The 25,298-nt window shown below is 41.2% G+C and overlaps 1 protein-coding gene across 4 annotated transcripts; it reads left to right on the forward strand.

The window, feature by feature from the left end:
- The first annotated feature begins 2,131 nt into the window (after positions 1-2,131).
- BTF3 (basic transcription factor 3) lies at positions 2,132-14,503 on the forward strand. Of its 4 annotated transcripts, none has more exons than XM_024732805.1 (7): positions 2,132-2,264; positions 2,831-2,899; positions 6,777-6,890; positions 7,213-7,414; positions 8,547-8,603; positions 10,068-10,131; positions 13,962-14,503. In XM_024732805.1, the coding sequence occupies exons 2-7, from the start codon at positions 2,831-2,833 to the stop codon at positions 14,062-14,064; spliced, it is 609 nt and encodes a 202-aa protein (XP_024588573.1). In that variant the 5' UTR covers positions 2,132-2,264; the 3' UTR covers positions 14,065-14,503. The 4 variants fall into 4 exon arrangements, with proteins under 4 accessions (XP_024588573.1, XP_024588574.1, XP_024588572.1 ...); XM_024732803.1 differs by lacking the exon at positions 2,132-2,264 and adding an exon at positions 2,301-2,502; XM_024732806.1 differs by lacking the exons at positions 10,068-10,131; positions 13,962-14,503 and adding an exon at positions 9,580-10,015.
- Positions 14,504-25,298: the final 10,795 nt, after the last annotated feature.

The following is a 25,298-nucleotide window of genomic DNA, read 5'->3' on the forward strand; positions in this document are numbered from 1 at the left end:
GAGAGGCCACAACAGTAAGAGGCCCGCATACCGGAAAAAAAAAGTACAGGAACATTTATACTCAGTGATCTCCAATACCTCTTGTGTGGGTCAGAATGGGGCTCTTAAGAAATAAACATAATATAAAATATATATTTTAGCTCTTACTGAAGCAGACTCAAGTCCAACTGAGAGGTGAAAACAATTCATGGACGTTAATTAGACCATAAACCATAAACCAAGGAGGACTGCACATTTCCCCTTTCTTGCCTACCCGCTCTATTGACAAAGGCCAGGTTGAGTGCTGAGTAAATGATTCTTAGGTTTGTTCAAGCTCAGTAGTAAAGTGTGGGAGCCAGCTAACCATATTTGTCATAGACATTGGGAGCACATAGGAAATGGTAATGTGAGTTACTCTTTTGCCATCACTGAGCTAAGATGGCAACTTAGTAGCTATTTTCTCAGGGGGTGGGGGAGGAATCCCTTCAGTTATTTCTTTTAAAAGACTGGTATGTAAATATTAGCAGAATCAGAATTTCCTGACCACTCACAAAATAACCAGGAGTCAGAATCAAAATTTTCTTTTCATACTATTAGGGAATCTTTCATGATTTCAACACAATGAAAGTTTTAAAAATTACAAAAGAACAAGAGTAAAGTGAAAACAAAGGAAAGTTAAAACCTGGAACATTTCCTGAAAACAGGTGAAGAAAATCAGGTGGCCGGTTACTTAAGTAGAAACCTGTGTTTATGCAAATACTCAGAAAACCTCACAGGACTGGGAAGTTTCAAATGCCATCAGTATAACATGGAGGAAGGGGGGAAAATTGTTCCTGAACAAAGATATACTTTCAAAAAGAGGGGTATTTTATATGTTTTGTAATATTCCTACAGCACAGTCATTTTGACCCTTATTGTTAAAACAGTGACCCCCAGAGCCTAATAGTACAAACTCCCTTTTCTGTAATAAACTTGACTCATATTTAATAATAGAAGCAACACTGTTTTTTGAGAAAGTATCAACGATTACAAGTATCCTAAAAAGCAACACAGTGGTCCTCATCAGTCATTTTCCTAAAGAGGTCACAATCCTAACAAATTCACATTAGATAAGTATTCAAAAACAAAAACATTAATTTTAATTGGGGAGAAATCTGCACCTAGACAAGTTTTCTTGCTTTATGTAAACTGTATTGTCTCTAGCTTAGATTTCCGACTCACTTTTTAATATGCAAACGCTTTTCATAGCTAAGACACAAAAAGGCTGATCAGGAAGCATTCTGATTTAAATTGCCATTTTTAATATCGGTTGTTTTAAGATTGTCTTAAAGCTTGTCCTAGTGTTTAGAAATTTTTAACTCACATCGGTTGAGCCTCCCCAAACACACCGGACACAAATTCTCCTTTGATTGAATTACGCAGCTAAGAGAGGTAAAGTTTGTTCAACTGTGAATCGCTAATTGTCAAATCCATACCAACTAGTATCAAGGAGTCAACTTTTTGTCTAAGACACAAAAGAAATAAGGTAATCACGGTCAGGGTCTAAGGTGGTTAGCCACCTGCTAAAATGCAGACTACCTGGTCCCATCCCCAATCAGAATGAATCGCTGAGAGGTGAGGCTCAGGTCTGCATTCTGAACACGCTCCCCAGAAATTCTGAACCATGGTCCCGCAACCAACCAAACCACCTAAACTGTGAAAGCTAAATTAGCTTCGTTTTTTACAAAACGTCTTGGTAAAGGCTCATTCGGGCCAAAGGGGAAATTCGAAAACATTCCGATGATCGCTACAATCTACACCTCCCAGCGAATGGAGGGGTGAGCACACTCTAGGCTCCCCGATCGTTTCCGCAAACGTGAACAGGCCCTTTCTTCTGAGGATGAAGAACTTGGGGATGGGGCCCTGAGAAAGGACCGACTTACTCAACCCTAACTGTGCAAAGAACCGTGCTCTCTGACCCTTCCACAGCCTTTCCCAGGGTCACTCGCGGTGCTTCCAGCCCAGTCTTTCGTTCAGTCTCCACCCTGCCAGCGCTGGACCACGAGAGGACGGAAGACCGTCACAAACACGGCGACCGGAGGCCGCGCATGCGCAGCCAGCCGCTGAGCTCGCGGCGAAGTCCGTTTCCTGACTTTTAGAGGAAGTGGCTTTGCGTCACTTCCGGCCTCCCTCTAGCTGCCATCTTGCGTCCCCGCGTGTGTGCGCCTTATCTCAGCTGGTCTGCCCGAGACCCCCCTGAGCGCCAACCCTAGTCCCCCGCGCGGCCCCATTTCCGCTCCAACAAGGTACAAAAAGGCTTTGGACGCCGGCGTGGGAGGAGGACGGGAACGGGGGCGGGAAGTGCCCGGAAGGAGCGAGACAGGGAGGGACAGGGCTGAGGAGAGGAAGGCGATGCGACGGACAGGCGCACCCACTCAGGCTGACTCTCGGGGTCGAGGTCGGGCCAGGGGCGGCTGCCCTGGGGGCGAGGCGACGCCGTCTCTTCCTCCACCTCGCGGCGGAACCCGAGGACAGGAGCCTCAGGTACCGCGAGGCTTGCGGAAAGTGGCCGGGCCGGGCAGGCCCTGGCTAGGCCGAGGCAAGGCCGGGCCGGGGCCGGGGGGTGGGAGGCGCTGACCATCTGTGGGTTAGAGCCCTTTTTGTGGGCCTTTAAAGAGCGGGGGAGGGGTAGGAAAGCGGGTGCTCTTTGGGCTCCCTCAGAACTGAAGTTCGGGAGCTTGGCGGGGTGGATTCGGGATCCAGGCCTCGGCCTGTGTAGGACGTTTATTCCCCTGGTGTCTTGGGAAATAACGAGCGTGGAATGCTAGAGTGAACTAGATCTTTCCTCGCTGAGGGTTTCCTGTTTTTCTAGATGAAAGAAACTATCATGAACCAGGAGAAACTCGCCAAACTGCAGGCACAAGTGCGCATTGGTGGGAAAGTAAGTTTTACTAGCGTTGGGGGTTTTGGTTTTTGGGTTTTTTTTTTTTTGAAGTTTTATGGTTTAGGTTTTTTACTTTGTATTTTTAATAGAATTGGCTTGTCACTTTGTCTCTAGAGGGCATTTCACAGAGCTTGCAAATCGTTATGAAGGGAGTGGCAAGGGATTAAATTAGGTATACAGTGCAGTGTATCAGTGAGACGTGTAGGTTGTAAATTAGAAGAAAAAAATGCAAGCGAAGAGGCAAAGAGAGCACTTAAACTGCAAACTGCTTTTATGTAGATGTTTTCAGTGTTACAGTATTTTAAGTAGAACAGAAGTGTTTCCTAATTTAATTAGAAAGAAAATGTGTCATTTTGGTTAGATCATCACGTGACCCTTAATACCCTTGACTTGTCTTGTCATTGGCTTTATAATCTAAGTTGTATACAGTCAGTGCTTGATTTTTATTTTATTTTATTTTTTTAATAACTAAGCTAACTGGATCTAAGTTTCAACTATCTTTTCAACTTTAGTTTATGGTTGTGGATAATTGTGGTACTTAATAGTTGGAAGTTCATGCCTCTTGTAAATTAGAAGTTCATGCCTCTTGTAAATTAAGACCTTTCGAAATCCTTTCTCCGCTAAATACAACCCAGGGTAGTTGTGTATTTTCTACGATGTTTGAAGATGTCATTCTTACAGGTACATTTTTTTAAATTTAAGAGCAACGACTGTGGATTTGGAAATATTACCTAAGCAGATACCATTCCATTTTTGCTTTGTAATTACACTGAAACTGAGGGAATGAGAGGGATTGACGGGGGTTTTTAAATGATCGGTTTTTGTTTAATTGATCTTTCCTGGTGGCTGTTGGTCCCCTTCATGCGGATTCTTTTTTGAACTTGGTAAGTTTTAGGTTCTCTAATTTACTTAAGTCAGATGTGCACTCTAGCAGAGGTCTACCTAGTTGTATTTTATCTTGTGTTAGCACATTCCTAGTATTTAACAAGGTGTGGTAGCGTGTTGAAACAGAGCGTGTCTTTACTTGGTAAAACTTGTAAAGCTTCCATGCTTCAAGTTTATTATCTATTAGTTTTTCTCACTTCAAGCATTTACCTTCAAGTAGAGTCTACTGAAAAATAGCCAAAACTTGCATTTAGACTTAAGTAATAAGATGTATATCTGTTAATTACTGGATTTTGCCAGAAGTGAAAGTATCATGATTCCCCCATGCCCCCAAGCTGGTTTTCAAGATCTACACCTACCCATTAACAGGAGTAGGTGTTTCTTGTCCTTTTTAGCAATTGTTATAAGCTAGGTGTGGCCTTCAGGTGCCAGGAAAACTCGTATTCCTTGTGGGTCAGTGTTTGGGTGCTCTTACATTGGTATTTTTAACCATCATTCCTTTCAGTGCAGGTTTCAGAAGGAGTCATTTGAATAATGTGCTTGTGTGCCTTCTTTTTGTTGTTACTCTGATCATTAGTCTTTAACTTGTGAGTGACATCATTCTAGGGTAAAGGAAAGTCCAGGATTTCTAGGATTCTTAAGGCTGATGTAGGATTAAACTTTGTTTAGTAAATGTAGGAACTATTTCTGTCATTGTAATACGGAAACATTTTCTTCACGTTTTAAGAAACCTACTTACTGTGGAATGTGAAATTAGATGAGTTAGTGTTGCCTTAGAGAAATCTGAAAGCGTTAGGTACTTTTTAGGTAAATGCTATGAAAACCCTTTATTTCAGTAAAAATTGAGTGTAAAGTGTATGAAACCTATAGAATGTGGGCTGGTTTTGTTTTTAGAATCTTATAGTAGTACTTTGGAATGTCTCTTAGAGAGGATTCTTTGGAAACCCGGTATCTACATTGCTTCAAGATGATCTTTATTAAAGGTTTTTGGGGGTGTTTGGTAACCAGTATTTTTTGTAGCTATTGATATTTTTTTCAGTTAAACTATGATTTGTTTAAGCCTTTACTATTGCTGGATCCTGAGAGTATAAAATTTAAGAAGTTTAAAGTCCTTAGAGGGGGACTTTAATGCTAGTAGGGGAGATAGGCATCTTAAAAAAAAAACAAAACGAAACAAAAACCCCTTTTCACAGTGTAATATACATAGTGGAACAGAAGCATTTTCAAAATACAGAGATGGGAATGATTTGGTTTGGGGGTGTTAATGGCAGTTTAGGGAAGGCACAGAAGAGATGATGGCTTTAGCAGGATTTTAAAAGGATGAATAGGAATTGGTGTGGAGGTTGGGGGAAGGTGAAGTCAGTGGGTGATAGCCTTTCCATGAAGAGCCTTATGTGCTGCATGAATGGATTAGTCTGTATGAGAGAGTCCATGAGAGTGTCATTAAAGAGTTTCCAGGAGAGGGAGATTGGAGATTTGGCATATATGTACAAGAGACAAGTTTTCCTGAAGCCTGTATTCTGTTCATTCATTAAGACGTGTGCTTTCAGTGAATCAGATACCGTACTCAATACTAGGTTTATAGCAATAAACAGAATCGAAGCCCTCGAGGAGCTTACGTTCTAGTGAAGAAAGACAATAAAATATATTTCTTATAAGTGTTATGAAGAAAAATAAACCTGGATAGATAGAAAATGAATGTGGGAATTACTATTTTTCATTGGGTAGTTGGGGAGAGCCACTCCAATATGGTGACAAAAGAACGGAGACCTGTAGTGAGGTAGGGAGCCATGCAGATGTTAGGGGAAGAAGGGAACAGTATATGCGAAGGCTCCTGTTTGGTCTTTTTTTTTTAAAGAAGATGTTGGGGGTAGGAGTTAATTAATTAATTAATTTATTTTTGCTGTGTTGGGTCTTCGTTTCTGTGCAAGGGCTTTCTCTAGTTGCGGCAAGTGGGGGCCACTCTTCATCGCGGTGCACGGGCCTCTCACTATCGCGGCCTCTCTTGTTGCGGAGCACAGGCTCCAAACACGCAGGCTCAGTAGTTGTGGCTCACGGGCCTAGTTGCTCTGCGGCATGTGGGATCCTCCCAGACCAGGGCTCGAACCCGTGTCCCCTGCATTAGCAGGCAGACTCTCAACCACTGTGCCACCAGGGAAACCCGTCTGTTTGGCCTTTTTAAGGAACAGCAAAGAGGTTTATTTGTCTGAAGATGAGTTTACATGTGTGATAGAAGGTGGAGTGTCAAGAGTGGCATAGAGGGTCAGGGCAGATAGTGTAGGGACCTGCTAGGTAAGATAGATTTTACTTCAGATTTTACTATTGGATGCTGTAGAAGTCTATATATAGACATATTTGTGTCTTATAGTATCTTGTCTGTGAATATTAATGGACGTTGATTTTTCTTTAATATCGAAACAGAAAAGGTTAATGGTTCTGGATATGGAGTTTCTAAATGAGGCTTAATTTAGGTTGGCACATGCTCACGTATAGAGCAGATAACGTAAAAAGTAGAACTTTGAAAAGATCATTTCTTTATATCTGACAAAACTAGAAGCTTAGAAGTTATGAAGGATTTTTATTTATTTATTTATTTATTTATTGCGGTACACGGGCCTCTCACTGCTGTGGCCTCTCCCGTTGCAGAGCGCAGGCTCAGCAGCCATGGCTCAGGGGCCTAGCCTCTCCGTGGCATGTGGGATCTTCCCGGACCGGGGCATGAACCTGTGTCCCCTACATTGGCAGGCGGACGCTCAACCACTGCGCCACCAGGGAAGCCCTATGAAGGATTTTTAGACAATTCCTTTCATTGTCCTCTTTTGGCTTCCATTGGTGCCTTAATATGCCTACTCACTGCATAAAAGTTTGTGGTTATGGTAATTTTCTTACACAGATTGAGAGGTCAGAAAGGAATTAGAAACTGTCCATTTGGAAATGACTCTTGTGGTATAAACATATGCTGTGTTCTTTCCTTTTCTCCCCACTTTAGGGAACTGCTCGCAGAAAGAAGAAGGTGGTTCATAGAACAGCCACAGCAGACGACAAAAAGCTTCAGTTCTCTTTAAAGAAGTTAGGGGTAAACAATATCTCTGGTATTGAAGAGGTAAGTGTCAGATTTTATTTCTTTACAAAAATAAGATTTGATTGAAAACTTTAATGTTTGTGCGTTTTAAATGGTTTTTTTGACTACTGCCAACAGAGAATTTCATCTCTCCCTAAAATATGTTTCTATTCTATTATCAGGAAGATTGCTAAGTGTAAAAGGGATTAGATTGCACTTTCCATTTCAGGCAGAATTTTGCTTGTGCATTATGGTGACATACTAGGTTACTTAGCCAGACTTCAGCTTTTGCTTAATACAGTGTTTGGTTTTAAAGGGATTTTGGTGAGTGTTGCTAATTTAACAATTTTTTTTTTCTTTTTAGGTGAATATGTTCACAAACCAAGGAACAGTGATCCACTTTAACAACCCTAAAGTTCAGGCATCTCTGGCAGCAAACATTTTCACCATTACAGGCCATGCTGAGACAAAACAGCTGACAGAAATGCTCCCCAGCATCTTAAACCAGCTTGGCGCAGACAGTCTGACCAGTTTAAGGAGACTGGCTGAAGCTCTGCCCAAACAATGTGAGTTTCCTAGTAGCAGTTTTGTCCAGGGTTACTGAGTTGTCAGTAGATTTCTAAGATTTAGGTTGCACGGTGGATATGAATATTTTTAAATTTGGAAATGCAGACTTTCCTCTAAGAAATACCAATTTTTATACTGATTTTAAGCAGTTGTTTTTAGTGTGTTGTAATATGCTTTGATCATTATACTTGGTTAAGTGAAATGTTTGCTTTCTACTAGCTTTCTGTTTTGGATCAGAGACTAAAAATTGTACCTTTATTAGCTGGAAATGATGAAAATGTTAATTTGCGCCTTTAAAAAAAATAACTGACAGTTAATTGAAATATATTTAAATACATTACAGATTATTAAACTTCTTCAGTTGTACAAATTCAACTGGTATTACCAATAGTCTTTAAGAATTGGCCTCCTGCTATTCTGGTGTTTTTAATTATACTGTAATAAGGATTTTGTTCGGGGCAGAAAATTGTGTGGTTGAATAGGTGTATATCGGGGTATAGCTACTTTATGCTGAAGCTCTCTGATTAAAATTTTGAGGAATGGAAATGTAGAAGTGAGACAGGTTTATTATATGGTCTGCTGGTTTAGTCATCCATGTTTTTCTTGAGGTTTGCTCTATCTGCTTTAATCAATTTGTGTGTGTTGCTGTTTTTTGTTTGTTTGTTTTGTCATGCCGAAAGGCCTAAGAGGTTCTAGAAAGTCTTAGGCTTTCAGAGGTAGGCTTTTGAAGGATTCCACTGAAAATTGTACAGTGCTAGTACTGTGAGGTCTCAGCTCTCAAGTGTAGTTCACTTTCTTGTGTAATAAAAGGAAAGTGGAGGCTTACCAGTCAAAGGTACTTTTAATTTTTTGATTATTTTATTTTCACTTCAGTAAAGGTTTTTTGGTATGTGGGTTTACCTGTACCGTGTTGTAGGTGAGAGGGATTGAAAGGAGAATGGGTTTGGAATTTGGTGTGTTGGCTGGTACTAGTATTCTAGCTCATTTGTAGACGTCATACTATCATGCTATTGCTAGTACTGTAAAAGAAATCCCAAATGTCACCATAAACATAAGTTGTAACAACACTTGACCGTTCACCTGTTGTTCTTTTGGTTAGTGTTCATTGAACATTTACATTTCCTTTCACAGCTGTGGATGGAAAAGCACCACTTGCTACTGGAGAGGATGATGACGATGAAGTTCCAGGTAGGAACTTTCACTTGTGGTTAAACTAGAGAATCTTAGCAAGGGAGAATGAAGAATCTTTGTACTATAGGAAAGATTACCTTAGGCCAGGGGCTGGGGAGGTATGTGAGATAGAGAATGAAGAATCTTTGTACTATAGGAAAGATTACCTTAGGCCAGGGGCTGGGGAGGTATGTGAAATAGGGTAAAGTGGGGCAAAGGGAGAATGAGAAAAATAATGCAGTGTTAGTCACCTGGGAGTTAGGTTTGTAGGCTTGGTTTTTCTCTGTTTGGGATCCCAAGAAGGTATCTAACCTTAAATATTGTGTAAATAGATATGTGTGTAGTAACCTAAATATAATAGGTACTTGCAGATCACAAATGACCCTCGTTTCCTACTTTGAGATCCATAAATGTATGAGAAGGCATGGAGAAGTTGTAGAAATATCTTCTATATAATCATTCTGAAATCAGCAGAAAAACTCCTTTGGCAATCATGAGGCATTTTTCTGTTACTGGATAATTTATTTTGTTGTAAAACAGATATTGGGCAGTAGACTCCCTAGACTCAGAAATATTTCCACATTGCATAGACAGGTATCCTCAGGAATCCAGGAAAACTTCAAATTGTGTGTCATGGTATTCTTTGATTCTGTCCCCCACATAACTAATATTACTTAACTGTAATTCTTGGAATGGGGCAGGAATGGGTGGGACATATACATATTCTTTAAGCATAATATTTATGTCATTGGCAAGTTAATAATTTCCCTCTTTCCCTTGTATTAATTATATGCCAAAATATACACTTCAAAATATGCCAAATGAGTAGTGGTCTCATTAGAAATAAAAACAGGTGTCTAAATTTATATCCTAATTTAACTGTAGGATATATTTTGAGAGCATTTCCCTATCTTCTTTTTAAGGCCTGATGATTATTTTTATAGACTTGGCTTTTTTTTTCCTGAGTTTTTACTTTTTTTTTTCCTTTTCCTAGATCTTGTGGAGAATTTTGATGAGGCTTCCAAAAATGAAGCAAACTGAATTGAGTCAACTTCTGAAGAAGATAAATCTTGAAGAAGTTACTGGGAGATGCTATTTTATATTATGACTGCTTTTTAAAATTTTGTTTATGGATCTGATAAAATCTAGATCTCTAATATTTTTAAGCCAAGCCCCTGGACACTGCAGCTCTTTTCAGTTTTTGCTTATATACAATTCATTCTTTGCAGCTAATTAAGCTGAGGAAGCCTGGGAATAAAGTTTGAAACAAAGATTAATAAAGTTCTTTGCTTAGTATACGGTTTTATATTTTATTTCATTGATACTGATTTGTACACAGAAAGCAAAATTGTTTATAGAAAGCTAATCATGGCATGTAATATGACTGGTAATCATGGATGGAATCTGATTAAAGATTTAAAATGACAGTATAAGTATCAAAGGTGGTTTAAAGTTCTTATGTCTGAAAACTTCTTTCTCCAGCAGGCCTCAGAGCTTCCATAGTTTGTGATGCGTGTAATTATGAGACTAGTATATTCCTTCATGGGTAAGCAAGGATTTTTTTTCTCTTAATACTGTCTATATTGTAAACATATACTGAGTGCCGTATATGTATTATAGCACTTAATTTTCTCTCATTTAATTCTCAATCTATGAAGTAGGGACTAGTAACTCCATTTTGTAGATATAACCGAGGTTACATCAAAAAAGTTAAAGTAGTTATTAATCTCTTAACTCCATTCTGTGTAGTGTATTCTCTAAGATACCTGAAAAAAAGTAGTGTTTGTGTTAGGAATGTCACCTTATCTTCCTTAAGTGATAACACTTTAAATGAATAGGACTACTTTTTTCTTTAAAATTGTTTTTGTTACTTTTTAAGTTAACAGTAATATTGACATGCGTGTATACAGTTGTAAGAATTTTAACACGTAATATGACTGCCACCAGAGTCAGAATACTGAACAGTTCCATTACCCCAGAAAATTTCCTCAATATAGGGCTACTTTAAAAAAATTGTATTGGCAATCATAATGCCTTAGTTTCTGCTTGCAATAATAAGAATTCATTTAAGTTTTCATACTAATTGGAGAGTACCTTTTGAAGGTACTATACAGCTATATCTAAAAGTCAACTGTTAACTCAAAAATGAGATGCTGTGCAAAAAATATTTGCACATCTTAACATTGTATTATTTTCTTCGAAGGATGTATATCAGTTCTGTTAAGGTATACTGCTACAGTAAGCAGGACTAAAGTCTCAGTGGTTTACAAAATTAGGAAACAAGTACATGTCTCCAGACTACTGTGGGTTAGGTTGGGCTGTGCTACATACTCACTCCAGGTCCCAGACTGATGGAGCAACCACTATTTGGGACACTCAGTTTCCTGGCAAAGTGAGAAGATGGTGGGTCACCTGCTGGCTCTTAAAGTGATACAAGTATCACTTCTTGTATATAACTGGCCAAGGCAAGTGGAGTGGCTTACCTGGAGGGCAGAGGGTTTGGAAGGCTTGGAGTAAGGGCCTGAGGATTTGCATATCTGATAAGCTCCCAGGTAATGCTAGTGCATTTCCACTGGTGATGCTTCCTTTGAGCAGCACAATTAGAGATGTTCTCAACTCATCCCAACAGATTGCAGTGACAGAGGCTGACTTGAGCATGTGAAGATGGCCACTGTCTGAATATCCTTATAGTTATTTGCCTTAGATCTGTATAGGAAAGGGACTAAATAGAGAAGTGCAATAGATTTCTAGGCCGCTGGCTAAGGTTAGTCCTGTTGTGCCTGTGCTTAGAGACTTTTTTTTCTCCCACCAACCTCTAAAAATATTTCTTTGGTCCATTATTTAAAGAATCGGTGGTGTGTGTTGGTGGCAATAGACTGGTAAGAAAGGTTTTTCTTGTAACATTTTCAGTATCAAGATAGGCAGGGTTATGCTGCAGTTAGAAATGACTAGAAACTTTAGTTGCTACAAAGATTTGTTCGTCAGGCTTGATGTTTGTGGTTTGCCTGTGGCTGGGCTCCACTTTACTTCAAGAACAGCCTCTAATCAGAACATTTCCAGTCTCAGGACAAGGAAAAGAGATGGCAAACAGTCAGCTGGCTCTTCAGACTTAACGTTGGGAAGTGATACACATCATTAAATTTCGGCAGCCAGAGCAAGTCACATACGTAGTCAAGTCTGATGGCCATGAGGATTGGGGAAGTATAATCCTCCCCCAGAGCAAGATAGCAGATTTTTTTTTAAACAATAATATAATCTACCATATCCTTATAATTTTTCTTAAATTGCCCACAATTCCTGTGTTTATTAAGCACTGTATAACTCATTTTATATCATCTTACTGATTGTCATAACAATCTCCCCCAAAGAGCCACATTATGTGGATAAGGAAACCCTTAAAACATACCCCTTAAGTGGTAGAGCGAGATTCAAACCCAGGTCTGCCTTTTTGATCTCAGTACCTACTGGAAAGAATTTCAGGTCCTGGCAGGCTGGAGGGGCAGATGATTCTAGTCTGGTTGATCTTTTGGCTGTTGTCCCAATTTGCTGGCTGTTGTCCACTGCTTTTAAGACTAGCCCCCAACTTACTTTCAGCTGGATCTGAACCAGGGTTACCCTAATGAAGAGATGGACATCGATTATGAACTGAGGATTCTTAGGATTAATACTCTTTATTTGTTGAACTAACCCACCTGGAGTACACTTGTGTCATCCCCATTATAACCCTGTGTTGTAAGGGCAGAAAGCTACATTCTAAAACTTGGAAACAAGTTTTAAAAAAAAATGGGTCAAAGGTCACTGACGGGTCTGAATTCTACCAGTCATTTTTTTCTCTATTCCATAACACTGGATTTGTGCTTCAGTAGCTCTCCCTACTGCACCCCACCCCTTTAAGATACTTATGTTGTTGGGAGAGAAATCTTAAGGGGACTAATAACAGTTTTTAGCCTTTCCAAAACAATAGTTAGAAAAGTCTTCTATTCACATAAATTTTCATGACTCCAATCAGCACAGTCTTGACTGCCATCTTTGCAGCGAGTTCTGGGAATACAGGCACAGTCGGCAAAGAAAACAGCATCACATCTGTAGCCTGAACAGTTTGGGCACTGTGCAACTAGACAATTTTATTTATTTTTAAAACCATAACTGTTAAAATGTCAAGGTGAACTGGAAAAGATACTATTGGAAAAAAAATAGCCATTTGGATTTTTAAAATAGGGAAGACTGTCCAAGAGGAATATTACAGATGTTTATTAAAGATTCTACATATTTGGGTGAAAGAATTTGTACTCTGAAAAACCGAGAAGAGTACTGTCTCTCTCCATCAGCCTGAGAATAAACATACTGACACACTACGTAAACAAGGAAAGGTCCATATGAGTTTATACGTTCAATAAGCAAGGAAGAGAATCAGTATTTGGTAATTGGCAGCTAGCAAGAAAGATCTGTTTATACTTCTAGTCTTTTCTTGTCAACACATTGTTAGATAACATGCAACTCCTAGGAAGCATTTCTATTTCTACCTTCCATGAGGACTAGACAAAAGGCAGGATATGATCTATTTAGTGTACTTTATTTCCGATGAGCCTTTTACATTGTTGATTGGGGCCATGCAGTATTGGAATCGTATCTACCACCATGGTTTTAGAATAATCCAGTTTACCAGACTGTAAAGTGATCAGGGGTGCTGCACAGTGTTAAACCACCATAGAGAACACTGTGAAAGGCAGAGAGGAGAGTGGAGGAGAAAGGGCAAAAGGTTAAATAACAACAACAAAAAGTCTTAGAAAGTCAAAGCATTCAACAGACTTTTTTTTGATCTTTACTAAAATTTCCAAAGAAATCAAACAGAATTTTGGTAACAGACAAAAACTGTTCGTCAAGGTTAATCTTAATCTTTGTTAATCTTTGCAAATCTGGCTTTATTTGCTTCTTAGCTAGAGAACTCACCTACTTTAAATATGCAAACTATTGGAAGTGATAGAATTGCTTAACTGTGAATGTAAATATCCTTAGGAAGGTTTCTAAGCATGAGTTAATTTATGTGGCTGAAATGTAAGGGTAGCAACTCCAAGAACCCATTAAAACATTAATTACATATTTTCATCTTTACCTGATTCATCTAAACAATCCCCACAGTCGTTTCTTGTGTCACACACCTTGTCCACGTATGTCCAAGTCTTCTGGTTGGGACACTTGAATATCGAGTTTTGTGAGAGGCTGCTGGGCATTTGGCCTGTATAGACAACGGCATTACTTCTCATAGAAACATTCGTTCATTGATAATGTTTTAATTATAATTCTGAATTTTAGATATTAGCTGCTGGTGACTGCTTTTTAATTTGTATTGTTTGTCCACCTCACCACAATATGTAGCAGACTCATCTTCACCGTGACTGCAGTCCCGCTTGCCGTTACAGAGCAGGGAGGGTGGCAAGCAAGTAGAGAGGTCCTCATACAAGAAGCCCAGTCGCTGTGAAGCTGTTTTAAACGGTTGATATGACAAATTGGAAGATTTATAAGACAAATACTGGATGTTGACCTATGCACCTGTGACCATGAACATCAAGCTCTAATAATAGAATAACCTGCCTTTAATAATCCACTTTCTTCTTCCCCCTTTTGCTTCTTTCTATTGTTCTTTTTCCCATGATTTCCTCTCCTCCCTTTCTTCCTTTTTCTCCCCTGTGCTCCCAAACTCTCTAGGCCGACTTAGCTTGCATTTCTTGCAATGCCAGTGGCCTTTGGGTAAACAAGTATGTACTCCTGCCTGAGAAGGAAGGTGACCAGGAGGGGGCAACAAGCCTGTTATCTGCTTTGAGCTTCTCCACACATTGGTTCTGTGTATCTGTGATTTTCCCTCTGTGCTTTTCTTAGCTAGAAATGAGAGCAAAAATAAATTGCTACACCAACCTCAAGGGGACACTGTGTGCTAAATTGAGACATGTTTAAATGCAATGAATCTACTAAAAAATGTGTGGGAGTTTACCAGAATAATGTGATGATATTTTTAAAGAAATTTAAGTACTGTAAAATTTTGATGGAAGTTAAGAGGTAAATAGCAGATTGGTAACACATATCTCAAATATTTACACATATTTACACCTGAAATAACGTATTGCCAGAAAATTCTGGTTTGGTGTGTGTAGTGGTAAACAGGAAATATCTTAAATACCTGGGTTAGAGTTGGTGAGGGCTTGGGGAAGGTGCGTTTTGCATCTTGAAAGTTTTATAGTTGGACTAGGTTAATAATTAGGAAGCAGGTAACACTACTGTGTGTATCCCTTAATCCATGAGGTGCTTGGACTGGGATTGTGGCTGGTTTCACTCAAATTGCTAACAATATTTATTACCCCACTCAACCTCATTTAACACTGAACGATATACTCTCCTGTATTGTTCACCACTGTATCTCTGGTCTCCCTAAATATGGCAGAAACTCCTTGCAGATAGAAACCATATCCTGTGTAAGCTTCAGAGTTGGGTAGACCTGGAATGGAACCCCTGGCTTGTCGATTTTCCAGCTGTATGATCCTGGGCAAGTCACCTAACTTCCCTGAGTCTCTGTTCTTAATGGTTATGACAACCACTGCCTCTCAAGGTTGTTGAAAAGAATGGAGTAAAGATGAGATGTGTTAGGTGTCCAGAGCAATGGTTGGCACATAGCATGTGCCAACCATCAATTATCAGTGGACTCACTCCATATCACCCATATCAGGAGAGTCACTTATTTTGGAAATACATGGGAGATAAATATACTCTTGCTGGTTGAGTGAATTATTGACAGATCCATCACCTAGGGAAGAGACATACTTGCAGGTTTTACAGGTGTCCCAAAGGTGATCCCAAGACTGATCACAGCAGCCATCACTCTGAGCACAAGAAAAGCCATGCAGGAAATCCAGAGACACTGCCTCGTGGGAGGCCAGCATTGCTCTATCACAACAAAACACACAGACACAGAGGAGAACAAGTCATCTTGGGGCAGAGGCTCAGGTTGGGGGTATGGTGTAAATTAGCCAGCCGTTGTCCGTGTTTATCTCAGTGTGAAAGGCAGGAGACAACATTCAGGACTTTAAATGTGTGCTTTGAGTTGTAGTGGTGCTTTTCCTGTCTAGTATCTAATTCAGTTTCTGAGCAACAGGCCTTTTGATGAATGGGTGTTGGTCTGTCGGTTGTAAATGAAGCTTTAAAATGAAGGAACAGGGTCAGTGAGATGGAGTGACTTCTGAGGTTTATGCTGAGATAAGGGGAACTGTCTCACCTCACACTCAGGTCTCCTGGTTCCCTATCCAGGGCTGTGGCTACTATGTCAGTGTTTCCCAAAACCTGGCTTTCAGGCTACCTACCTGAGAATCATGGAAGGAAATGCAGATTCTGGGCTCCCCCCAGACATACAGAATCTCTAGGGGGTGGGGCGGGGGGAGTCTGAATATTTTTTGAGCACCTCAGGTCACTCTTAGACACACCACAGTTTGGGAACTACAGCCCTGTGCCAAAGATGAAATGCAGACTTCGGTCTTGGGTTCTGAGCATTCCAAAGGACATTGCTTGCTGGTTCTGAGTGAGCAGTCCTGGAAGAACAGGAGAGGCAGCTGCCTGACTGGTTTTACTGGCACACCACGAAGAGAAAAACTGCTCAGACTACTCTTGATCTTTCCTTAGAGTTCAGCAGCACTGCCTTTTGCAAACAGTGAGACTCACCCTTGATATTTCTGCGGTGACCCATTGGCCAGAGTTCCTGATATCTCTGAACCTTCTTCTGGGGCCTCAGTCTGCAGTCAAACCCCTTTGTGTGTAAACAGTACATTGTAATAGAAGAGAGACAGGATGGCATCTTTTCATGGGAACCAGTCCTAGACTCCAAGGCTTTTTTTGTCCCTCTGACAAGTATAAACATTATCTCCAACACCTAATAGTGCTTCAGAGTCAACAGCCCTGTCATGTAGCTTTGAACATTCACATTACTGGTGAAGAAACATAGGCTTAAAGAACCTTAGGGTCACAGCCAGTAAGTGGTAGAAGCAAGTGCTGGGACGCAATCAGACACGCCAAGGCTTTTTGCCACTTCACAGAGCTCCACTGAAGATCCTCCCTCAGCTGGGTCACAAACACCAGGAAGCTCTTGCCCCTGAAACCAAAGTCTTCTGCTCCTGTGGGGTCAGTGTTACTTTGTCCTTCCCACAGCAGCTACAGCCTTTTAAAATGCTCTCACTCTTTGAAAATCCCCCTCTGGAACTCTATCCTCTGCCTATAATTGGGTATATAGAAGAAAGCTTTACGTAAAAAGATTTTTTACGTAGTCAAATTTGTAATAGATGCTAAATGCTAAACAATGCTAAAACACTTTCAATATTGAAACATCCATTTACTGGACTTCCTTGGTGGTCCAGTGGTTAAGTCTCCGTAAGTCTACTGCAGGGGGCACAGGTTCGATCCCTGGTCTGGGAATCAAGGTCCCACATGCAGCACGGCCAACAAAAACAACAAATCTGTTTACTAAAAGTGATCAAATAAGCTACTCACTTTTATATGTGATTGGTTCTCAACTGTGCAAAACAGTCATATAGAAACACTAAGCATTAAAACAAAGGCCAGGAGAGCTACCAGTGGCTGTCTCTGGATTGTGGTTCATTTGTTCATCATTCATTCCTTCAGCAAATATTTATGGAACATCTGTGTTGGGCAGTGTGCTAGGCTCCATAGATAACAATGGTGAACGAGACAGATGGATATCGTCTGCCCTCGGTGAGCTGACAGTCTAGAGTACTATGTGATTTTTAGCAGAGAGGGTTTGTGTCAGAATCACAAGGGGGTGCTTTTTAAAAATTCATCTATCGTTGGTTGTTTGGCCTCAGGCAACCCAACACTGGAGCCTACCTGGGTTCTTTGGTGGGGCTAATAACAGACTCTGGGAGGGCTCATGCCAAGGAGTACTTCCCAGAACTTCTGCTGCCGGTGTCCTTGTCCCCGTGGTGAGCCACAGCCACGCCTGCCTCTGCAGGAGACCCTCCAACACTAGCAGTTCTCTGAAATATGTGCTGAATACCATTTTGCAAATGAAGAACTGATATGGAGGAAGCTGTCTAAAATTCTTTATAGAGCTGAAAGCACTTCAGAGATCTCCTACGCAAGTGGTTTTCAGACTTCTTGTCACGCAATCCCTTTCCTCAAAAGATACAAACCCAAAAAGACTATAAAAGAGAAGCAAGAAGAACTACAATCCTGCAGCCTGTGGAACAAAAACCACATTCACAGAAAGACAAGATGAAAAGGCAGAGGGCTGTACCAGATGAAGGAACAAGATAAAACCCCAGAAAAACAACTAAATGAAGTGGAGATAGACAACCTTCCAGAAAAAGAATTCAGAATAATGATAGTGAAGATGATCCAGGACCTCGGAAAAAGAATGGAGGCAAAGATCGAGAAGATGCAAGAAATGTTTAACAAAGACGTAGAAGAATTAAAGAACAAACAAACAGAGATGAACAATACAATAACTGAAATGAGAACTACACTAGAAGGAATCAGTAGCAGAATAACTGAGGCAGAAGAACGGATAAGTGACCTGGAAGACAGAATGGTGGAATTCACTGCTGCAGAACAGAATAAAGAAAAAAGAATGGAAAAAAATGAAGACAGCCTAAGAGACCTCTGGGACAACATTAAACGCAACAACATTTGCATGATAGGGGTCCCAGAAGAAGAGAGAGAGAAAGGACCAGAGAAAGTATTTGAAGAGATTATAGTTGAAAACGTCCCTAATATGGGAAAGGAAATAGCCACACAAGTCCAGGAAGCAGAAGACACAGATGAAAGAAATTAAATGATACCAACAGATGGAGACATATACCATATTCTTAGATTGGAAGAATCATATATCACAAGCTTCACTGCTGAAGATGGTGGTTTACTAAGTCTGGGATGGGGTTAGAGCATAATACACTTTTTTAAAAACCTCCCTTAGTGATTCTGAAACCCAGCCAGGATGATAAATACTTTTCTAGAATAGAGGTCTCCAACCTTTTATCATCGTATATCCCTTCAGGAACAAAACAAATAAATAAAATTAGCACTTCCCTACAATATATAAATATTTATGTATATAAACAACAAGGTTCTACTGTATAGCACGGAGAACTATATTCAGTATCCTATGATAAACTGTAATGGAAAAGAATATATAAAAAAAGAATGTATATATATAAATATATATATATAACTGAATCACTTTGCTGTATAGCAGAAACTAACATTGTAAGTCAACTATACTTCAATAAAATAATTAAGAAAACAAAGTAATATTCTCAAACAAATTATGTATAAATTCTGTGCCTGCGCTAGTCCACTATTATGTATATTGTAAAATATTGTGCAAGACTGAAACTTTAGAAGAATGAAATTAAATATACTATATGAAAATAAAAGTTCTAATATTTTCTTCCCTGAACCCACTGGAGCCTCTTGTGAGTCCTGTGTGGTTCATTTGGAAATGACTTCCTTAGTCTAAAGAATAATGGGGATGTGAGTGGCAAACAAAAAAGCTGCTTTTAAGAACTCATTGCTTATTTAGTGCCATGCCTCAAGGGTGTTCAAAAGGCTAATGCAAATACTTATCATTAAAATAGAATTAGACATTCAAATTGACCTCAAACATTAAAATGGAATTAGAACAACAGAGCATATCTTTTTACCTCAGGGGCTAATGTGTAATTGGAAATCATTTCATTGCAGGTCAACAAACATGAGGAAACTTTATAGGGTCTCTGGGCCCTAAAATCATCTTAACTAAGCCCTAACAACAAAGAAAGTGGGAGAAGGAATTGTGCAGACTGAGAAATGAACAGAGGAGCTTGCACAAGGCCTAGGGCCTGAAGCCTGCAGTGAACCAGGGCCAGCCTGGAGCTGTGGGATCCTGAGTAGGGGCTGAAGCTGGTCTGTTGAGCTGAGGTGCCCAGAGGGCAATAAGGCTTGGGCTTGGACGGTACTTCCGGACTTGCTGCGGAGACCCCGTCCGATGCAAGGCCAATTTTCATACTGAAGAGGGCAGCAGAGAGCAAGGAATGGGCCCTCACTCCTCTTAGATGCTTTCAGAAAGCTAACCAATAACCACCACCCTTACTTGCTCAGGAGAGGCCTGGACAGGAAGGACCAGAAGGGCCAGGAGGTATTCACATCTGTCCCCTGCTACTCAGGAATAAGTGGCCAGGGCATTTCAAAGCGTATAGAAGTCAACCTCTAGCCACTTGGCCCTGCCATTGTGATTGTTTTCCATTTGTAAGCAGGATGAGGGTTGTTTAAGCACCTGCACGTAAGCTGTCTCATTCACCGTCATAGTGGACCTGTGACGTAAGGGGGATTATAGGACTGTTTCATAGATGAGGAAACAGATGCCTAAAGATGTAAACACTTGCCCAACCTTCCAGAGTCAGTTAGTGACACAGTTGGACTTGGACTTTAGTCTCCCAAAGGCAAACTGTTTGACTTTTCCCACTAAACTCTTCTTTCCCAGAGTTAGTCAATTTCTCAAGGATCTGTAAATTCTCTATGAGAAATTTAAATTTTTGTTTTCATGGTGATGATCGTCTGTAACAGTTATTATAAGCAGATTCTGAATCATATGGATGACCACACTTGAGTAGTGGCATGTATCATCAGAATCCTTGTTTTTCTCTTTTGATTTGTGTTTATCTTTGAGTTTATACCAAGTGCAATCCAGTTGCCTTCTTGGTATACTCCATCACTGAGATTTTTTTGCAGCAGGCTGAACACAGAAATGTGGGAGAATTGAATCATCTCAGGATACACAGAATACAGGCATGTCAGACTAAAAAAGGAACTTAACCTCATAACGTCCGTGTTTATGTTTTCAATAGATGTGCACTGTGGTCTCAGTCTTTGAAAATATCAATTTTCAACCATTCAATTAACAATAATTTTAGTAGTCAGTATGTCTTGAAGAATGGTCTGTTCTGGAGGGCAACAATAATTGGATTAGTCGCCCATTGAATGCAGACGAATATCTTCAAATCAAAGAGAAAACTTTACAGAGTTATCAAGTAACATCTGCATTGCTCACTTACAGCGTGTTGGTTAAGTGGAAGGTTTCCTCCTCCTGAATTACAAACAAAGGCTGGGATGCATTAATACTTCTGTTTTGTGTGCAAACAGATGTTCTTGGGAGTTGTATTTTCAAACTCACAATATAGAAAAAGACCAAATATATGACCAGACCTGAGCTAACATTTTTCTACTATTAACCGCAAATTGGCAATTTAGTTTCTGCAAGACAATATCATCCACTTACCTATCACATTAAATTAATATCACAGATTTGAATTTCATTAGCTTTACGGCATTTGATTTCACTTTTGTTCTGCAATGATATAGTAACCTATAAACATGGAGTTTATACATTTTTATGGCTGTACATATGGAAATAACACTATGATAAAAATTAAAACGATAGTTAGTGGTCTGCAATAATTTCCCAAGAATGTGAAGGGGTCCATTCATTACCTGGTTTGAGGAACTTACACTCCAGGACAGCTCACCTCTGAGCACTGCCCACAGATTCCATTTCTTCCTCTTTCTTCTTCCCTAACATCAGCCCCAACTCTTACTGTAACTCCACACTGAGCTCCTGGGCCCATCAGGAGACTCTCTTTTTTGGGAAAAGTTTTGAGACCCTAATCTCATTTCAGTTACCTTATTTTATATATGAAGAAACTGGGGCCTAGATGGATAAAGTGTCTCTAATTCAAGGTCACTAGAGACTGTAGTTGGCTCTCCTGACCCTTAGCACAGGCAACAGATCCACAGAAAGAGGGCAGGGAGCAGCAGTCATTATTCGCACAGGCCTGCTCATTTCCTGTTTTAAATGGGAGGCCGACTCGACCGCAGGCATGACACAGGGCATTAGGAGAGGGGTTATTATGGGTGCAGTGGACCCCTCACCCACTGGCCAACATGGTGCCCAAACTCCCAGCCTGAGCCTCCTGCTTCCCTGAGCCAAGGCTACAGACTGAAGGGCACAGTCGTTGTACCAGGAGTCAGCAACCTGACCCTGGACTTGGATCTGCCAAGGAGGAGCAGGCAGCCTTGGGTGAGCCTTTACACCTATACAGGCCTCAGCTTCCCCTTCTGTAAAATAATCAGGGTTATGGTAGAATTTCAGTGTCTCCCAGTCTTCCCTGAAGATGAGAACCCCTTGGAGTGTTTCTTAAAAACCCACATTCCTGGGCTTCCCTGGTGGCGCAGTGGTTGAGAGTCCGCCTGCCGATGCAGGGGACACGGGTTCGTGTCCCGGTCCGGGAAGATCCCACATGCCGCGGAGTGGCTGGGCCCACTGAGCCTGCGCGTCCGGAGCCTGTGCTCCACAACGGGAGAGGCCACAGCAGTGAGAGGCCCGCGTACCGCAAAAAACAAAACAAAACACCCCCCCCCCCCCACATTCCTGGGCCCCAGCCCAGATTTGGAATATCCAGGGGCAGATGCCTGGTAACTTGTATTTAACAAGGGCCTCAGCTCAATGCTATCATCAGGAAAACACAGGACTTGTTGAGCACTGAGGCCTCTGCCAGCTCTTAAATTCTGAGTCATCAAAGGCCCTGGATACACTGCAAGAGTGGCTCTGAGAGGAAGAACCTGGAGTCAGTATCAGCGGTTCACTCCTAAGAGTATTGTCAGTGAGTCGCTCAATAAGGCTCTGAGGGACTGGAGAAACAGGATGCGTGAATTTGAATCAGAAATTAACTGAGAGAGGGCAAGGGCAGGCCTTCAAGGGGAGGCAAAGGCAATTGTGCAGAGCAACAGTGTGGTTCTCCGGGGGTCTAGGGTTCAACACACTGGGGAGGCCTGAGCCTGGAGTGGAGCCATCTCACTTCCTCCAGGGCTCTGAGTGGAACCAGCTCTGTGGTTCTATTTCAGCGGATGAGTGTCCACTATGGCATGCGGATGAGTGATGGCCCCATGTCAGTCAGCTGGGCCCCCTGGTGACACGTCCTGACTCTAGAGGCCAAGTGCCATTTTCTGTCTTAATGGGCAGTGACACCATCTAATCAGAAATGACGTGCAGTGATGAGGGGTGTAAAAGAAAAATTATTCTAACACTTGTTAGAATGGTGGGAAGACTTCTTTTCAAGACCATTGCAAGAGGGGAAGACTAAACTCAACTCCAAATACAGCAAAGGCAAACTGGAGATTTATGGCCAACAAACAGAGTGAGGGGGGCCAGTGGACAGAAGTCACCAGGAGGAACTTGATCAGACATCAAGCGCAGGGTGATTCTTGATGAATGGGATTCTTGCTAAAGCAGGCCACGGTGATTACCTATCAAGGGTGGGGGCTTCTCAATAAATTAATTGGCTTAGGAAGAATTGTGCCAAGACTGGGCCCAGCAGGCCAAGGTCAAGGGCAGCAGGCCAAGGTCAAAGGAAGCAGCCCAAGGTCAAGTTAAGAAGAGGGCTGAGAGTGAAACAGCATGTAAAATGTTGACCGGCTTAAACTGGCTTTGCCTCCTGAAATAGGTTGATTGACTAATCAGACGAGTTATTTTAGACACAGCATGGCACATGTGCAAGACAGGAAGCCAGGTCTCCAGGATGACCCCAGGACCAAAGAATAGAAATGTTTCCACCGGAGCCCTTTATGTGAAGTGAGAAGTCCTTCAGTAGAGAAAATTTGGCTTCCAGCAGCACCAGTAGCTTATGAGGACTGATTTGAGACTAGCCAATCAGCTTCCAAGTTTGAAATTCCCCTAACCGCTTAAATTTCTCCCGAACCCTGGATCAGAGAGGCGGATTTGAGTTAGGCTTTCAGCCTCCTTGTCAGTTGACCTCACAATAAAGCTTTTTCTTTTCTCAAAAGCCGGTGCCATGGTATTGGCTTCTACGTGCGTCAGGCAATGAGCCCTTGCTCAGTAACAGGAGGAGCCTGATTAAGGTTTGGTCAGGGAAGAAGTCTTGCTGCCGCCTCTCCCGCTGCGGAGCACAGGCTCCGGACGTGCAGGCCCAGCGGCCATGGCTCACGGGCCCAGACGCTCCGCGGCAGCTGGATCCCCCTGGACCGGGGCACAAACCTGTGTCCCCCCAATCGGCAGGCGGACCCTCAACCACTGCACCACCAGGGAAGCCCAGGGAAGAAGTCTTTGATAGAGGCTGAGAACTGCCATGGTTGAGCTGAGTTAACAAAAAGCTGGTGGAAATCTGAATTTCTCTCTGTCAGACTGAAGAAGTTGACTAAAAGGAAGAATCATCCTCAGGTAAATATGGAGGATTGAACTGGGGGGTTGTACTGCTTAGCAGCAGCAACATTAATAAAAATAAAATAGTAATAACTATAGCTCTGATTTATTATTTACTATGTGCCAGTAATGTTATATACATTATTTGAAATCCTTAGAAAAACCCTCAAAGATGGTATGATTATTTTAACTTTACAGGTGAGGAAACAGGCTCAGAAAAAATGTTAAGTCAGGAGTTGAATCCAGGTCCCTTTGATTCTAAAACTCTAATTATTTCCACCATGGCATGAATCTTATATATAGCTGTTTGGAGAGAGAATGGATTTGTAAAGTGAATGAATAAATGAACACATCAATTCTATTCAAGCCTAAAATAGGTATCCTGATAAAAGAACTCATCTCTCGCAAGTCTCAAGAATTGTACGAGCCTCTTATTTACACTAACTTCTCTCCCTCTGTCATGGTTTCACTGCCTCAACTTCGATAATGTAGTTAAAAAAACAAGTGACTAAGATGCCTAACAGGGAGGGTTAGTTGGCTGCAAGCCTGGATACTTAGTGGGCAGCTGAGCTCTTGGAAAGCCTGGGGATGGAGGAAGACCAATGGGCACCATGTGGACCGCCTGGGTGCATTGATGGCCTGGGGTCACTGACTTCTCCTTGCCCATTTTCGACTAAAGGCCACTGGTCAAAGTGGTGAAAGGAGAGAGGAGGCTTGTGACCTAGGTGTGGAGAAGCTTCGTTCCACAGCCTGCTCTCTGTGGTGATATAGCCTGTTCCCAGAAATGCACTGTTGATGTGAATACTCAAATGGCTAGAAATATTAAGAGCTAATCCAAACCATCAGAATGGTTGGCTCCAACTCCAGCAAAGAAGGATAAACAAAATCTTTCTAAATTGGGAAATGGCTCGGGATTATTTTTCTTTGCTTTTCCAACTCATCAGAGATAAGCTTTCATCACCAGAATGTTTTATTAATATTTTTCTAACAGGCTTTATTATTTTGTTAATCAAGCTAATCACAAGCGTAGCATCTTTATGTCTGTATTACTGATTGGTTTCTTTCAAACCATGTTGACATTTTAGTTGTTTCTGAACCAACTTTTTTTTTCTTTCTTTTCCTGAAATGGGTCATGTCTTATTGGCTTCTTTGAAGATTGGCTGCCTTTTTAGGGACATTTTAATCATACTGACTGGTGTGCTTATGAAATGTATAGTGAGGACAGATTGACGGAAGGCTGGAGTGGAGAAGAAGGAAATAATTATCTGCCTAGCACAAAATATGTACTTGAAATTTTCTATGGAAGCCACCAACTATAAAAGGTCATGAAATAGTGGTGTGAGCTGTTTAAGAGAGCACAGTTGTTTTGTGTCTGGTCTCAGCCTGTGAAGAGTGATGCTATCAGGGAGGAATGCCTGGGGGCACTCACCCCAGCAGGTACTACTTGTGGTGAGGCCCCCCACAGATAT

This window comes from Neophocaena asiaeorientalis, unplaced genomic scaffold (assembly GCF_003031525.2).
Source record: "Neophocaena asiaeorientalis asiaeorientalis breed wild unplaced genomic scaffold, Neophocaena_asiaeorientalis_V1.1 scaffold515, whole genome shotgun sequence".
Classification (NCBI taxonomy): Eukaryota; Metazoa; Chordata; class Mammalia; order Artiodactyla; family Phocoenidae; genus Neophocaena; species Neophocaena asiaeorientalis.

Excerpts from the sequence above, each read along its gene's own strand:
- BTF3 (XM_024732803.1), top strand. The coding sequence starts at position 2,371 with ATGCGACGGACAGGCGCACCCACTCAGGCTGACTCTCGGGGTCGAGGT. Across the intron at positions 7,415-8,546 it reads TGAAGCTCTGCCCAAACAAT|CTGTGGATGGAAAAGCACCA; the intron begins GTGAGTTTCCTA and ends TTCCTTTCACAG. Across the intron at positions 10,132-13,961 it reads ACTAGTATATTCCTTCATGG|CAGACTCATCTTCACCGTGA; the intron begins GTAAGCAAGGAT and ends CACAATATGTAG.